Source organism: Gadus macrocephalus, chromosome 2 (assembly GCF_031168955.1).
Source record: "Gadus macrocephalus chromosome 2, ASM3116895v1".
Classification (NCBI taxonomy): domain Eukaryota; kingdom Metazoa; phylum Chordata; class Actinopteri; order Gadiformes; family Gadidae; genus Gadus; species Gadus macrocephalus.
In genome coordinates this window covers 3983779-3999913 of record NC_082383.1, presented here as the reverse complement: position 1 = coordinate 3999913, position 16135 = coordinate 3983779, and the positions used below count along the sequence as shown (strand labels likewise).

The 16135-nt window shown below is 50.3% G+C and overlaps 1 protein-coding gene across 1 annotated transcript in view; it reads right to left on the bottom strand.

Annotated features, from left to right (window-relative positions):
• Nucleotides 1-10: 10 nt before the first annotated feature.
• nfixb (nuclear factor I/Xb) overlaps nucleotides 11-16135 on the bottom strand; it is a 21687-nt gene continuing 5562 nt past the window's right edge. The window contains 5 exon segments of the mRNA XM_060071994.1: nucleotides 11-5342; nucleotides 6291-6382; nucleotides 8431-8578; nucleotides 9980-10155; nucleotides 12632-12751. Of these exon segments, the coding sequence (XP_059927977.1) occupies nucleotides 5328-5342; nucleotides 6291-6382; nucleotides 8431-8578; nucleotides 9980-10155; nucleotides 12632-12751 (551 nt within the window). The 3' untranslated portion in view covers nucleotides 11-5327.

Below are 16135 nucleotides of genomic sequence, written 5' to 3'. Positions count from 1 at the left end.
GGACACAGACGACAGTCAAGAACATCCTTTTATTCAATCAAGTGAAGGCATGGCTCTTTCAAACTGTTCTTTTTTATTATTATGGAAAAGAATCGGTAATTAACACATGCATTTCACCGCAGGCTCTGAACCCTGTGGACTGAGTGCACGGGGGGCACCCTGTGGGTGGGTGGGTGGGGGGGGGGCACTTGGTTAGGCTTCCAGGATCCAGCGTTGACCAGTGGGTGGGGGTTGGGGGGGGGGGGGCTCATTCTACATCACTAACACCGCCCGCCGCTACAAAACGTGTTAAAAAACAAACAAACCAAAAGGAATAAAAAGCAAAACCACGTCGGACCAGACAGGGCATAGCTGCTCTAACTTTACATGACCAGAGGGACTTTCATCTGATAATCACCAGTGGCCGCGGTGGGGAGGGTCCCACACCCCTAGCCTGAAGCAAGCGCGCACTTGTCTTGCATATTACGCAGTAGCGCGAATGCGCGGCCCTCTGCCCCCTGTTCCGTCTCTGTATTATGGCTTGTTGTTGGCGAGACACTGATAATACTGCTGATGGCTTTACGTGCGTGAACAAAATAAATCACAGTTGCATATTGACTGTTGCAGGAAGTAAGAAACTGATCTGTTGATCTCGCTGGTGCTTCGCCTGCTGGCTTTGAGAGCCCGATCACTTTCGGTCAAATTATCAGAAATGTATGGGTGTTGATAAATAGCGATATTGTGAAGCTATGTGTGTGTATAAAACGTAATGATTGCGGGAAATAGGAGCTTTTCTGAGCTGCCCTGCTCTGGTCCATTCCGTGAATAAGGTGCTGAGAGAATTCAGGGGCATTTTACCCCATTCATTTTTTTTTTTTTTTAAATAGCTGGTCTCATTCAACCACTAAAAGGTGCATAGTCGAATGTCTGAAGGCAGCATCTAACCGCTGCCCGAGATACGCAATGACAATGACAATAGATGAAAAGCAAATCCAAATTAAATTCAAAAAAGTATAAATAGATAAGAATAAAAAAATTACAAACATATCTGTCCACCCTAACGTGACCCCCCCCCCCTCCCAGCCCAGGACCCTCACCCATCACATGCAAGTGGCTAGGTATCCCACAACACTGATTGGTCAAGGCTCGCTGGCCTGGAAAACCACTCTCATGCGCCCCCTGCTGGCCCCCCGGGCCAGTCCAGACCAGAGCCCGGCGGTGCAACTTGTTCATAAGCTGTTGAACGGAGAAGCCGAACAGAGACGGGTATGGCAATACAATGTGAAGCGTACAGGACGAGAGTAACATGTGAGCTAACTGCATTCTGCTCAGACAAATAAAACAATAAACTGAACAAAAAACTTTTTTTGCGTATTCTTAATCATGTGTTGTTCCCTCCACTCAGAGGAAGAGCGATGCGGAAAGAGAAGGCTACTCCAGTGTCTAAAGAGACAGAAGACGAGAGAAAGAGGAAGAGAAGTGAGATTTTTTTTTGCTTTTTTTTGTTGCTTTTCTTAATTATTCAACGATAAAAAGAACTAAATGACACCGATTTCCTTTAGCACTATAGGTATACTTTAGTACTAGGTATACTGCTTTTAAAAGCTTGACAGAAACAGGATATAAAGGAGGGCATTTTTTTGTGTTTTTCTTTTTGTTGTTTTTTTGACATGGGCACTCAGGTTAACAAGATGGAGTCGTGTGAACAAAAGGCACTTTTTAGGGACAACCTTTACAATGCTCTGAGTCTATGAAACTACGTCACCAAACACATACTAGAATCATTTACAGCTGGGAGGGGCGCTTCACTACGCTGCGGTAGATCTGGATTGGGCCGTGGGAGGAGATTTTAGTTTAGCTTGTATCTCCGGAGTCACGGACCTCCAAGGGATAAAGGTTGGAGAAAAATGCCTTTTGTCACGATCTTCTCACACAATGAACCCCTCCCCCACGGTACATACAAAAAAACAAGAAGGATAATAGCGTTTTCCTATGATATGACCAAGTCCACTGGTTTATTATTCATGTATAATAGAGCTTGACTGTACTTTAGCCTGTAGAAAGCACCTGGTTTTCCATAGTGATAATATATTTATGATTTTGCTAAACTGTTCCTTCAACCCTCCCACATTCTATTAAACAAATTATCACAAATGAGAAACGTTTCAAACGAAGCAAACAAAAATTTAAAAACGAGGAGAAAAAAATAAACACAAATTGGAAAAATTGGAAAACATTTTCCCCCAAAATACGTATGCAAAGACGAGGGATATTTTCTCTCTGCTCTCGTGTTTAGAGTCCCGGAGCGTGTGGACTTTACAAAACTCATTTAAAAACAGACGGGGGATCCCTGTGGTTCTCCACACCCTCCACCGACCCTTCTCTACCAAGCATTGCACATGGCTCAATCAACATACATCATTTAGCTTCAACAACAATACGTTCCCATCGGAAAAACTAACAATTTCGTATCTCAACTACGTCATCACGTTGTGCTATCTACGGCTCTACGGTATTTGCCTGGGATTCTAGCGGTTGCTTGGCAACCCAGGGGATGGGGGGGGTATGGTGGGGGGGTATGGTGAGGGGGGGGAGTTTGGGGGATTGCTACGACAACCAGGGTCGCGTCCTTTTTAACGATTGAATTTTTTTCCCTACGAGTGCAACAAACACGCCACGCTTCAAAAAATAACTAGACTGCCACGGAGCTTATCTTGCAAATAAAAACATGTATATATCTATAAATATATATGTGTCTTATATATAAAGATGCTTGTAGGTATGTAGAGCTAAGCTCTTCTTCGATAGCTTATACGTGAGAAAGAAAAATAACCTGAAATAATGTCAGACAAGTTGCATAATGGAGATATTGAGGCACTTCCAGCAATCGGAAATCGAATCACCTCCTCTGGGCGCTGATCGGGGGGGGGGCAGACGTGCACTTACTCCCTGACAGCGTGGAACCCTGGTCAGGCAGTCCAGTTATTTTGTGAGGGTTGGTTGGGTGGGTGGGGGTGGGGGCGGGAGAAGGGCTTGGGAGACTTAATTGGATTTGATAGCTCGTTAATTAAAGTGAATACGTGTTGCGTAATGGATTAAGATGAAGCATAACGACCTCATCAAGATTGTCTACACTTCCCTTTGAGTTTTCATCTGGCGCGTTCCTTTTTTTCTTTCTGTTAGCTTTTTCCATAACTCGTAACCAGAATGCTGACTGGGCATTTGATACAATTAAATAAGCATGCGTGTGCTTGGGCTCGTGTTATGTGTGTGTTTGTGTGTTTGTTTGTGTGTGTGTGTTTGTGTGTTACTCGCTTGATTGTAACGGACGAAGACCGGTCTGGGTGAGGCGCGTCTCGCTTGGTGTCGTCGCTTTTAGTGCATTTTGTCTTCTTCTTCTCTTTCATGCCGATAGACACACACTTCCTGTCTTTTAGGAAGACAGGAAGTAAGGATGTGGGAGGTGTGGGGGGGGGGGCTGGCCGTGTATGACGGTGAGTCTAGATCAGTCTCAGTCTCTTGACCTCATCCAACTGGTTATCATGTCTAGAGGTCTAGAGGTCTAGGCAGTCTAGACTCGTCCAGGGACACTGAGCGCCATGGTACCTCTGCTCGGGGAACAGAGGTTGACCAGGACGGTAACTTAGCTGAGTCAGGCCAGCCAGCCCATCATATTAACACTTCAGGCTCAACAGTAGTTTCAAAATAACTTGGCAATTTAGTCCGAGCTTGGCTGGGTTTTATGTTCCTATAAGGTAAGGGAGGGGTCTTTAAAAGAAATAGGAGAGAGGGGGGGGGGTCAGAGTTTCACCCTGGAAGGTTTGGAGTCGCGCTCTTAGACGACAACCTTTGTTTCCGTCTTCTTCGTACGTTTGTGTGGAACAGTGGCGTCGCCACGATGCCTGCGGCCTCTCTGCCATAAGGTGCTTTCATTCAAATACAAAACAATTACAAAATAGTACAAATTCAAGGGAACAAATTCAAACAAGAAGTACGACAACAGAATAACAAAACCTACTCTTCTAATGTTTTTTTTTCTTTTGTCTACATTATAAAATCGGGGGAGATGGGGGTGGGCTGGGGGGGGGGGGGGGGGGGGGGGGTCAGAAGGAGCGGAGACCACCCGACGTGCGCCTACCGCCATCGGTCTCGTTGCCGCGGTAACAGAGGATGATACGACCATGTCTGTACGTTTGTGTGTGTGTGTGTGTGTCTGTGTGTGTGTGTGTATGTGTGTGTGTGTGTCTGGTTCAGGGTAATAAAATTAGATCTTGAAGTGTTTTCAGAGATTTAACATTGATATGCCGGGGGCCTAAAATGGAACTTTGTCTAGGAGGTGTTTGTGTGTGCGTGGGCATGTGGGTGTGTGTGTGTGTGGTACAACACGTGGATGCAGGATGTCCTGGTGATAACCGAGGGATCTCTGGGGCGTGGGAGGGGCCGCGCGGAACGGGGCCGGCGGGTTTAGAACCAAGCCGAACCGCTAAGACGGGAGGACGTGTTTTGAACCTCGCTCCTCCCGTCTGGTTTTAGAAACCTCGTCCCATGGGCTCCGTTGCCGTGGTTTCCAGGTGAATAGTGCACATCGTCAGGGTTATAGTGAGTTGGTTCAACGTGTAGTGCAATCTTCAGAGATGTGATTTGGTTGTCCGGGGTTAGTAAGAGTCAGAGTCCAGAAAGAAGAACTTCTTAATTTTGGCGGCGATGTAGAGACCGCCGTAGCAATGGACTGTAGCTTTAGGAGTCGCTTCTTTTGGAAACAAGATGTCAGATCCCTTTTGATAAGATGTTTGGGTGATTTTGCCTTGGGGGGGGTATTTTCAGGGCTTCGGGACATGGATTGGATCTCCCTTGAAATGTCTTCCTGTTTGTTTCTGGCCGGTTTAAACTGGTTTGGCCGGATCGAACTGGTCTGGGTCTGTGTTCACCAGCCCAGCGATCCCTCGTTATTAATGGAAGAGGCAGGTGGGCTCTGGGTGGGGGCGGGGGGAGGGTCTGCTCCAGGTGTGTTGTTCTGGGGGGTGAAGAAGCGCCTGCAGCTGACAATCCTCCACCTCTGGTTCAGCTGCCTTCTCCGTCAGGCCGGGGGGGGTTAAGGGGGAAGGGGGGAGTGGGCGGCGGGGCGTGTCTCTGTTGTTGCTTTCACTTTCACTTTCAGCTCACGGAGTGGGTGGTGCCTACTGGCTGTGATGTCACCGTGATGTCACTGGGATGTTGTTGATGTAGTCATCATTGTTATTGTAGTTGTTGTTTTTGGAGGAAAACGATCTGCTGTTTCTCGCTGATTTTCTCGTTCACTTATTCGGGATCGTAGAGAAATAAATGTGGTGGGTGGTTGGAAGGTGTTGTCAGAGGAACCAAGACTGCAAGAGAGAACAGAACGCTGGGTTACTCTACAGAGTGCTCCCTAAAACACTTACACAATGACGATCAAATATCAACCAGAGCTGTTTTCATCTCTTCTTCAGGAAGGCCCTGCCCAGGAAGCCCACCTCAACACTTCTGGATCGGCCGCCGGAGAGGAAAGAGACCGAGATGGAAATCCACATTTCCTCTACTTCCTTCCTTCACCCACCCAGCGGCAAACCCTTTACACTGTGAGCTAGCCCTCTAGCAGGATGACCTCCGCTAAATTAAACTCCTGTCTGTCTGTGCTGTGATTGAGACAGCTAGGCTAGGCTTCATGCTGCTAATAGCTACAGGAAGCTAAATGCTCAAAGGGGAGGAGGTGGTGGGAGAGGAGGAGGAGGGGGAGGTGGGGAGGTGGGAGGAGGAGGAGGAGGAGAGGGGGGGGGGGGGGGGGGGGTCGGGAGGAGGAGGAAGAGGAGAGGAGGAGTAGTGGGCACCTCTGTTGTGTTTGACTCTTACAGTCTGCATGAATACCCCCCCCTTCCCCCTTCCTGCCCTCTACCCCTGGGCACCGACCCAGCCGTCTCTCTCGCTCAGTCTGTCTCCCTCTCTGTCTCGTTGGCAATGTGTTGCCACCATCTATTCTTCCGCCTCCCTACCCTCCCCCCTGAGCGACCCCCCCCCTCCCCTTCTCATATTCAACCTCCACGGGCTATGACATTATGTCTGGTTGCCGGGGGGAACGAGACAGTGCGACGTGACTTCTGTGTGGCCTTGGCACTCACTCAACCCAACCCCCCCCGCACCTCACTCCTCTTTCTGGTCGGTCTCCCACTTTATGTCCTCCACCAGACGCAGTTCTCTCTCTCACCACTAGAGGGCACACGGAGCCCAAGGTGGGCCGTGTGAGAGAAACAGAGTAAGAGGTAGAGAGATACAAAGCGCCAGAGAGAGAGAGGTACCTGGGTCTGTTGGGGGATGTTCAGAAAGTTGTTGTCCCGTGATCCGATGCCGACAAACCTGTTGGCAGCTGAGGCGCCTGACGTGGAGTATGCTGAGAGAGAGAAAGAGAGAGAGAGAGAGGTAAAGAGAGGTAGGGATACATGGAGAGGGAGCAGTAAAGAGATGTAAGAATACATGGAGAGAAAGAGTGGTAAAGAGAGGTAAGGATACATGGAGAAAGAGAGAGAGAGAGACGTGGTCAGCCACTGGTTCAGGGGTCAGAGTTCATGTGCAGAACATCAACATGTGGCCGGCTAACAAACTTAGGAAAACAAACTGCAGTGGGAGCGTTCGTTATCCTTCCCTACTTTTATTTCCATGGTTTGGTTTTGAAAAGCCTCTCAGCTCAACCTATATCCTCTCATTACGGTCAGACAGGGCTGGCTTGCTTCGTCAACTCAGAGGTCCCTGAGGGGCGGGGTTTGATCCCGCTGATTAACTAGCGTTTGATGGAGCGCACCCGGGACCTTTCAAACCCATCAAAGTCTGGGACACATTTAGGTTGGCATTTTGAGTTCCCTGACGTTCCCCTGAGCTACTGAGTTCTGAGGAGTTCCTGAAAAAAACACATTAGTGTGTCCGTGGAGAGGGTGTGTGTTTGTGTAACTGCGTGTGTGTGTGTGTGTGTGTGTGTGTGTGTGTGTGTGTGTGTGTGTGTGTGTGTGTGTGTGTGTGTGTGTGTGTGTGTTTTAGTCTGTGTGGGTGATGGTGTGTGTAGGCCCGTTTGTGTGTGTGTATTTGGGTCTGTATGTGCTTGATTGTGTGTCCTGTGTGCGTTGTGATTGTGTGTGCCTGTGTTAGCATGTCTGTCTGTTCGTGTGTGTGTTATTTTTGTGTGGTTTTCGATTGTTAGTATATGTTTGTGTTTTGTCTTTTTTTCTTGTTAGTCTGTGTTTGGGTGTGTTTGGGTGTCGATTTAAGTGTTTGTGTGTCTGTGTTTGTGTGAATTTGTGCGTCTCAGTCTGGGTACAAGGGGTACAACGGCACAAGTAATTCAAGGAAGGTATTTTGTGTGGATAAGAAAGCAGTGTGGACACACATACTATTACATCCGTGAGTTTAGGAATGTTTAACACATAGAAGACAAAAGACCAGAGGTTTGGGAAGACCAACACTAAACAACATAAAACAAGCGCTCCGTCCAACACCCAGATTATAATTACGTTCAAACACACAAATATAACAACTTCCTGGATCCATCTGCTCTTAAATACAAACACACAGAGCCCCACCACTATTACAGTCCTACCCCAACCACAACCCACCATCTTTACAACCCCCACCACCATGACCATCTCCACCATCACCACCACCACCTCTTTCAACACAACCACCACCACCACCACCACTAGGACAACCGCCACCTCACCACTATGCTACCCATGCTACTAAACTGATAAGCTATAAGCTATTCATGAACCAACCATCAAAAATCGAACAAGAATATTTACAGACTGTTCAGACCAGTGACCAAGTCCTTAAAACATGTCTTCGTAAACTGCCCTACATTCGTGTCTCTTTGGAAGCAGACTGCTCTGGAAACTGGATCAATGGGATCCGGGCAGGGAGTGAATTCAAGTCCAGGACAGTGCGGTAATACCGGAAACCTGGATGTAGCAACCCCAGCACATCAAGGCAGGCTGGTATTCCACCAGGCTGAGTCCAGAGCCCTGAGGAACACCTCACAGAACTCCATTTGGAGAAGCCTATAACAGACCGAGCTCCACAGGGACGTCGATGTTTGAGGACCTGTTTGAGATGAACACTGGTCAGAGTCCCCCGGGCTCTATCTCTACCAGCACCGCGGGGTGGACTGGTGTCCCACCGGGGCGAATATAGAGCCCAGAGGAAGAAGCTTCTTGAAGGTTCAATAAAGAATGCCAAGATGTCTGAGGTTTCGCTCGGCCTCCGAAGACCACGACGGTGGCGAGACATCCCCGCGACAGGAAGTGACGAGGGGGAACATGGTGATCGGGGGGGGGAGGGTAACTCTCTGACCGGGGGGACGCTGGGGGGGCAGGTGACAGTGAGTGTTTAATTTCGGGGGGTTGGGTTCTGGCTGCGGTCTCTGCAGGGGGGGGGGGGGGGGGGTCCACTTACACGGAGATGTGGGCGAGCTGAGTCCGCCGTCGGGCGGCGTGCTGCCGGGTTTAGAGTCGGGCAGGGGGAGGGGCACGGGGCGGGCCACCGGGGGCGGAGGAGGAAGCAGGAAGGAGCCCGGCATTTTGCTCTGGCCGCTCCCGTTAGGCTGCAGACGACACACAGGTCAGGGGGTCAGGAGGCGGACCCCAGACGCAGGATGAGAGAGGATGACCCCCCCCGGGACAAAAACAAAAACCAAATCCATGAGGGAGGGGGGGGGGGGGGGGGGGGGGCGAGCGGCGATGGAGGAGGAGGGGTGGAGGGAGAGGAGGGTGGGGTAACTGGAGAGTAAACAACGTAGGAGGGGATGGATGTGCGTAATGCGTAATCCATGTAGATGTCAAAAAAAAACAACCAATAACAACGACATGGTGGGGAGGTGGGCCAGGGGCGAGGTGGGCCCACTGATGGAGGTCTCCAGGAGGGTGGAGGAAGGTGGGTTGGAGGGGGGGGGGTGAGCGAACATCTGGTCGTGGTTGTCCGCGACATGGCCATGACAAATAAAAACCATGGGGGATACTTCTTCTACACAAGCACAACACCAACGATACCGCCACCAAACTCCAAACCAAAGTCATGAGCACTCTCCACGGAAACACACACACACACACACACACACACACACACTATGACACGACACAAGACAGGTTTAATGAGCTGTGATTGGTTGACTTTCGTGCTATGGTTAGATAAGTTCTGAGGGGGTGGGCGGAGCAAAAACAACAAAATGACAACAACAAGAAAAGACGACAACACCAACAACAATAGACAACCACAAACAACAGAGCTGGACACGTGCTACAACAGTAGGAATAGTTGACAACGTTAGCTAGCTAGCTAGATAGCATACATTTGTAATTACATGTGTTCATTGTTACAGTGGATATGATAAAAAAGTTAATGTTTGGGATCATTTGGGTTCAGATATTTTCCCTAACCCTTTTACAAAAATAACAAACAAATATTTGAACATGCCTGTTCAAACAATGATGGCCCTTATTCAGGCTTCATATATTATATATGTTCTTGCTTTATATAGTCAACCCTAGCCTTTTGGTAAGGATATCATTGTTGAAAATGCTTCTGTTAAACACTTGGACTTTGAAGTTTTAAATTTAAAGCGGATCTAGGTATGACATGAGCGCTGTAAAGAGAGACAGCAGAAGACAACAGTGTTGCATTTCACACACCTGTGACTGACAGGCAAGATGGATTCCCCGAACCAATCAGGGAAGAGACGTCCTGATTGGTCAGAAATGAGCCAGGAGTGGTCTAAACTCGCACTACTATTGACTGCAGGCGCAGTCCACCACATCAGATCTTCTCATCAGACTAAAAGCTGACGGGAAACTATGACTTTTCTAACAGACAGCATTCTAATAAGACATCGTACCTATAGCACCTTTAATCTAATGTAATACATAACAGACCATTGTGACTGCGACTGTGGTCGTCCTAGTGCGTAACAGACCAGGTAAAGCGGGGATACGACGTTGTGCGGTCCTACCTGGCCCGTGGGCTGTCCGGACCCATCGGCGCAGACGAACTGAACAAACTCCTTGAGGGGGTCCTGTCCAGGGTGGTGGTGGTAGCGGATGGTGGGGTGGGTGAAGTACGGGCTGGACTGCTGGATGATGGACGGAGACGGGAAGTGGAGCGCAGAGGCGGAGGCTCGGGGACTTCCTGGTGGACAGGAAACAAACAGCCACAACAAACAAACATGGAGGACACAGAAGGAGAGGTGTGTTAGAGAGGAGGTGAGGGATGGGGGAGGGAGGGAGGGAGGGGGAGAAAGGGAGGAGCGAGAGAGGGAGGGAAGGGGGGAAGAGGGAGGGAGAAAGGGAGGAGAGAGAGAGAGGGAAAGAGTGGGAAAAGCAAAGGACAAAAGAGAGTGGGAGAAATATGAAGCAAATCAAGAAGAGCGGAGCAGTTGTACGGCTGAGAAGATATTCTGAGCACCACCCAGAAAACAGCGGCAGTTACACCACCTCCCAACCAGGCTCAGGAGACACATAGACCCACACAAAGCAAGCGCACCACTATGAGATGATGTTATTCTTCCGAAATTGGAGAGAGATAGCACACACTAATACACACACCAATACACACTTGCATATGCTCACTCGTATCCAAAGCAAGAGGAGAGAGGGGCGAGGAGATGAGAGGAGCCTGATTCAACCGTAGTCTTTAAATGACTCTCTAACAGTTTTCAAATCACTCTCACACATCTTAGGTGTGATAATATTTGGAGATTCATGTGTGCGTCTGTGTGTGTGTGTTTGTGTATGTATATAAGTGACTGTGTGTGCATATATGTGACTGTGTGTGTGTGTGTGTGTGTGTGTGTGTTTGTATGTATGCATTTATATATGTGACTGTGCTTGTTTGTGTAGGTCTGTGTATTTATGTATGTATGTATGTGTGTGTGTGCAATGTATATATATATATGTGTGTGTGTGTGTGTGTTTAACATAAAGGTGTGGGTATCTTAACTGAAGTTAGGTCAAAAGTACCTTTAATATGTTGGTCCTAACTCTTTAAGAAGAGAGTGTGAGACTGTGTGTTTGCATCTCTCTCCTGATGAGGAGGTGCCCCAGCTATGAAGAGCACCTCCTGGTCCCCCCCCCTACCCTACCCCTCCCAGCTGCTCCTGTTGTCATGCCAACACTTGTCAGTGCTCTACATCTTTCACTGTGTATGTTTGTTTGTGTGTGTGTGTGTGTGTGTGTGTGTGTGTGTGTGTGTGTGTGTGTGTGTGTGTGTGTGTGTGTGTGTGTGTGTGTGTGTGTGTGTGTGTGTGTGTGTGTATGTGTGTGTGTGTGTGTGTGTGTGTGTGTGTGAGAGAGACAGTATATATAGGCTTGCCAACTCCAGTATCCCCCCCCCCCGCGCTTCCACAGACCCCCCACTAATCCCATTACAGACTGGGAGAAGGCCAAACCCTCCTGTGTGTGTGTATGTGTATGCATATGTATATATGCGTGTGTGTGTGTGTGACAGATAGTACGTGTATGTTTGTGTGTGTGCACGCGCACATTTGTCTGTGTGTGTGTGTGTGTGTGTGTGTGTGTGTGTGTGTGTGTGTGTGTGTGTGTGTGTGTGTGTGTGTGTGTGTGTGTGGTGTGTGTGTGTGTGTCTGTGTGTGTGTGTGTGTGTGTGTGTGTGTGTGTGTGTGTGTGTGTGTGTCTGTGTGTGTGTGTGTGTGTGTGTGTGTGTGTGTGTGTGTGTGTGTGTGTGTGTGTGGTACATGGGGTTTCAGTTGGTGACTGGGACCCATGGTTATTCTGGACCACCAGGGGAACATTTCAGCTCTCTTGCCCAGCATGACACCTCATCACTGGGCCCCGAGGCCCGCGTGCATCAGCCTCTCCATGGAGCAGAACCACTCTGATCAGCATGTCTGGGAAACTCACTGGAGCCGAGCGAACAACCAGCAGGAAAAACCTTCTCCAGTGCATCAGAATGAAGCTAGTGTTGTTTGGTTGGACCCTGCACCCTCAGAATATGCACTCCAAGAATGCAAAGCTTTGTCCCTTCAAGAGGAACTCGTGAGCAGGAGGAAGAAATTGATTCAGCCTGAACACCAAGCACAGCCTGAACAGCCAGAACAGCTTGAACACCCAGCACAGCCTGAACACCCAGAACAGCCTGAACACCCAGCACAGCCTGAACACCCAGCACAGCTTGAACACCCAGCACAGCCTGAACACCCAGAACAGCTGAACACCCAGCACAGCCTGAACACCCAGAACAGCCTGAACAGCCCAGCCACCACCGTGTTTCCCCCGCATCCCAGAGACCCAGCACAGAGGGGGAGGGAGGGCGGGGAGGGGGGCAATACAGGCGGAAGCCATCACTGGGAGGAGTGGGGGGGGCTGGGGTCTGGAGGTATGTAGGATGGACTCAGCCAGTTGGAGCCGTAGTGTTCTTGGGGAGTAGGTCTGAAAGGGGTGGGGGGTGGGGGGGGGGGGTTGGAGCAGGGGGGGGGGGGGGGGGGGGGCTTTGGGAAGGTGGAGCTGGGGTTTGTAAAAGGGTGCAGCTTGTTGGTTGAGATGTTGGAAGGGAGAGGGTGGGGGACCACCCTTGTGTTCTGAGGGTGTACGTGTCGGGCTTTGGGAGGGTGGGGGGGTTGGAGGGGGGAGCTCCAGTAGGGCCTCACCTGGTCGCATGCCCGGCAGCAGGGGCAGCGGGTGGTGGGAGAACGCCATGCGCGGGGGCCGGGCCTGGCCGCCGAAATCGAATTTCCCCGACTTCTTATGAGAGCCGGGCGACGAGAGGCCTGGCGGGGACAGGGTCGACACAGAGAGGAGAACGCAGAACACACCAGGTTTAATGACGACCACGGGGGTCTCCCCTCAGCAGGCAGACGGAGGTGGAACAGAATCTACTACAACCGAGTACTGATGATCGCCGATCAAACACAACTAAGGGTTTGGCTTGGCTCAAGCTGATTGGTTCCTTTATCGATCACTCGATCGACTCATTTGAATGGTCATTTTATGTATTAGATCTCGGAATGGCCGTAGAGAAGGACCCCGTATCAAAGTCTTCCCTGGTGGTAGCGCATGTAAACAGCTGTTTATCATCTTGGGGGGAGGTTAAGGTTGAGGTTGGTGGCAGTGGGGGAGGGCCATGTTTTGAAGCAACAGCAGGAAGGGAGGGCGACCGGTGAGGTTGGGGTGAGGCACAGTGTGAGGGGGAGATGGGCACAGTGCCAGTACTGCTGGACTACTTCCTCCGGTCATAGGCGGCAGCAGCAGCAGCAGCAGCAGCAGAATCCTTCACACCGTCGTTGCAACCGTCTAGCCCTCAACGCGGCTGAATCCACGTCCAGGAGTAACCCCCTAACTTCGAGGAAACTAACACCCCTGCAGATCCCAGGAGCAGCAGCGTGTTCCCAGAGTCGGCGTCGGGCTTTGAACCGGACCGGTGAGGGGCAGCGGTGGCATGTCAGGGCTCTATTTAGAGCTCAGGAGATCTGAGACGACCTCGCCACCGACAGCTGCCCCGTGTGTGTTTATGAAGGTGTAGAAGAGGCAGGGGGTGGGTCAGGGGGTGAGGCAGAGGGGGGAGGCAGAGGGTGAAGCAGAGGGGGGACTGGAGGTAAGACAAGGGTCAGCTGGGATGAGGCGTGGGTGAGGCAGGAAGTGAGGCAGGGGGTGAGGCAGAAGGGTGAGCTAGGGGGTGAGGCAGAAGGTGAGCTAGGGGGTGAGGCAAGGGTGAGGCTGGAGTGAGGTGGGGGGTTAGGCTGGAGGTGAGGCAGAGGTAAGATTTGGGTGAGGCAGGGGGTGAGGCTGTGGATGAAGCAGAGGGGGAGGCTGGGGGGAGGCAGGGGTAAGGCAGGGGTGAGGCTGGGGCAAGTGAGCCTGTAGAACGCAACAGGGGAGCTGGCGTGACCCTCATGTCAGGTGTTTTGTTACTCGCTCTTTTTTAATGGGGGAGAATTTATGTACAGAAATACTAGACCACGCATGGGGAGATGTCCGTATGAGGCCACACACACACACACACACACACACACACACACACACACACACACACACACACACACACACACACACACACACACACACACACACACACACACAAACACAAAAAAACATACGCACAAATAGATATGCACACACACCCAAACTCGAACACACATACATGAAGACACAACTCACATGCACGCGTATACACACGTACATAAACACATACACAGTGCCTAGATGACTGTGCACACATACATCAACATACATAAACAAAAACACACACACACACCACACACACACACACACGCACACACACACACACACTGAAGCCTCCCCCTGGGCTATAAACGTCAGGCTACATGAGCTCAGCTCAGCGTGGTAAAAACAGACACGCTAAGTACAGAGCGGGCGTCACCAGTGACCAGAAACACGACAGATCTCAGAGTCTCCTGTGAGAGAGCTCTCCACACACAGCCCCAGGGCTTTTATTTTGATATACGGTCACCCAAAGGCACAGTTTAACTACTGCGGCTGCTCCATCGCTGCTGCTGCTGTAAACCACCACTCGGCACCACCACCGCTCCAAGAGAGAGTAGGAAGAGAGAGAGAGAAGTACATATACAGAGAGAGGAGTGGAGAGAGAGAAGTATATAGACAAGAGAGAGAGGAGTGGAGAGAGAGAAGTAGTACAGAGAGAGGGGGTAGAGAGAGAGGAGTGGAGAGAGAGAAGTACATAGACAGAGAGAGAGGAGTGGAGAGAGAGAAGTATAAGAGACAGAGAGAGAGGGAGAGAGGAGAGAGAGAAGTGTACTAAGAGAGGGAATAGAGAGAGAGGGTGGAGAGAGAGAAGTAGTACAGAGAGAGGGGGTAGAGAGAGAGGAGACTGAGAGGAATATATATACAGAGAGTAGGAATAGAGAGAGGAGTGGAGAGAGAGAGAAGTATACAGAGAGAGAAGGAATAGAGGGACAGTAAAGGAATAGAGAGGAAGGGAATATAGAAGAATGAATATAGAGAGAGAGAGAGAGAGAGAGAGAGAGAGAGAGAGAGAGAGAGAGAGAGAGAGAGAGAGAGAGAGAGAGAGAGGGGGAGAGAGAGAGAGAGAGAGAGAGCGAGAGAGAGAGAGAGAGGGAATAGAGAGAGAGGGAATAGAGAGAGAGGGAATAGAGAGAGAGAATGAATAGAGAAGAGAGAGGAGGAACGACAGGAGGAGGGTGGGCCTGCCGGGGGCCGTAGAGAAGGCTCCACGGCGCTCCTCAGGGTCGAGGCGCTGGCTACCCGACGTTTGGTTTTCCACATCCAGCTGTAGAACTCCACAACTAGCTGAGAAAATACGGCATATAAAACAACCAAACGGCGTTACCTCACACATATAAACCAAACGGGGCTCAAATAAAGAGCACCATAAAGGCGACGAGGCTGCTTCAGCTTGGCCGGAGTTATGTGGAAATAGATTTTACAAGTGCGGCATATGAATTTAAAAACTGGCTCGCTTTCTAAAAATGTATTTAGAAAGCTGTTTTTCTCTCCCATAATGCCCTGGGTCGGCTATTGACGAACGGGGGCCGGGTGGGTATGCGTGGGCAACTGTAAGTCTAGAGCTAGGATTCACAGGGACCAGTAAGTCTAGCTGTAGGATTCATAAGACCAGTAAGTATAGCGGTAGCTGATAGGACCAGTAAGTCTAGAGGTAGGATTCAAAAGCCCATTAATTCTAGCGGGGAGGGGAGGTGAGGGGAGGTGAGGGGGGGTGAGTGGAGGGGAGGTGGGGGAGTTGGGGAGTACCCCAGGGTCTCCAACGAACTCTCATCACGTTGTCTCTTCTCCCTCACACTCACACACAGATCGTTAGCCGTAGCCGCGAGCTCCAGGAGCTCCTAGCACACGCAACCGCGTCCCTCAGAGACCATCTGGTCCAGCTCTGAATGGAACCAAATGTGTTGTACATAAGCAGGCCTACACTACACACACCCACACACACACACACACACACCCACACAAACACACACACGCGTGCGTTTGGTCTTGCTGGTGTCCCCCGGTCGGTTGTACCGTACCGAGGTATCCGGTCGTACACTGGCTGAGAACACAGAACTCATCTAGCCATTAGGATGCAACAAGTCAGGAACGGACAGAAATAGCAACAGAAATACCCTACACATACTCATGTACCTGGTTGTGTGTGTGAG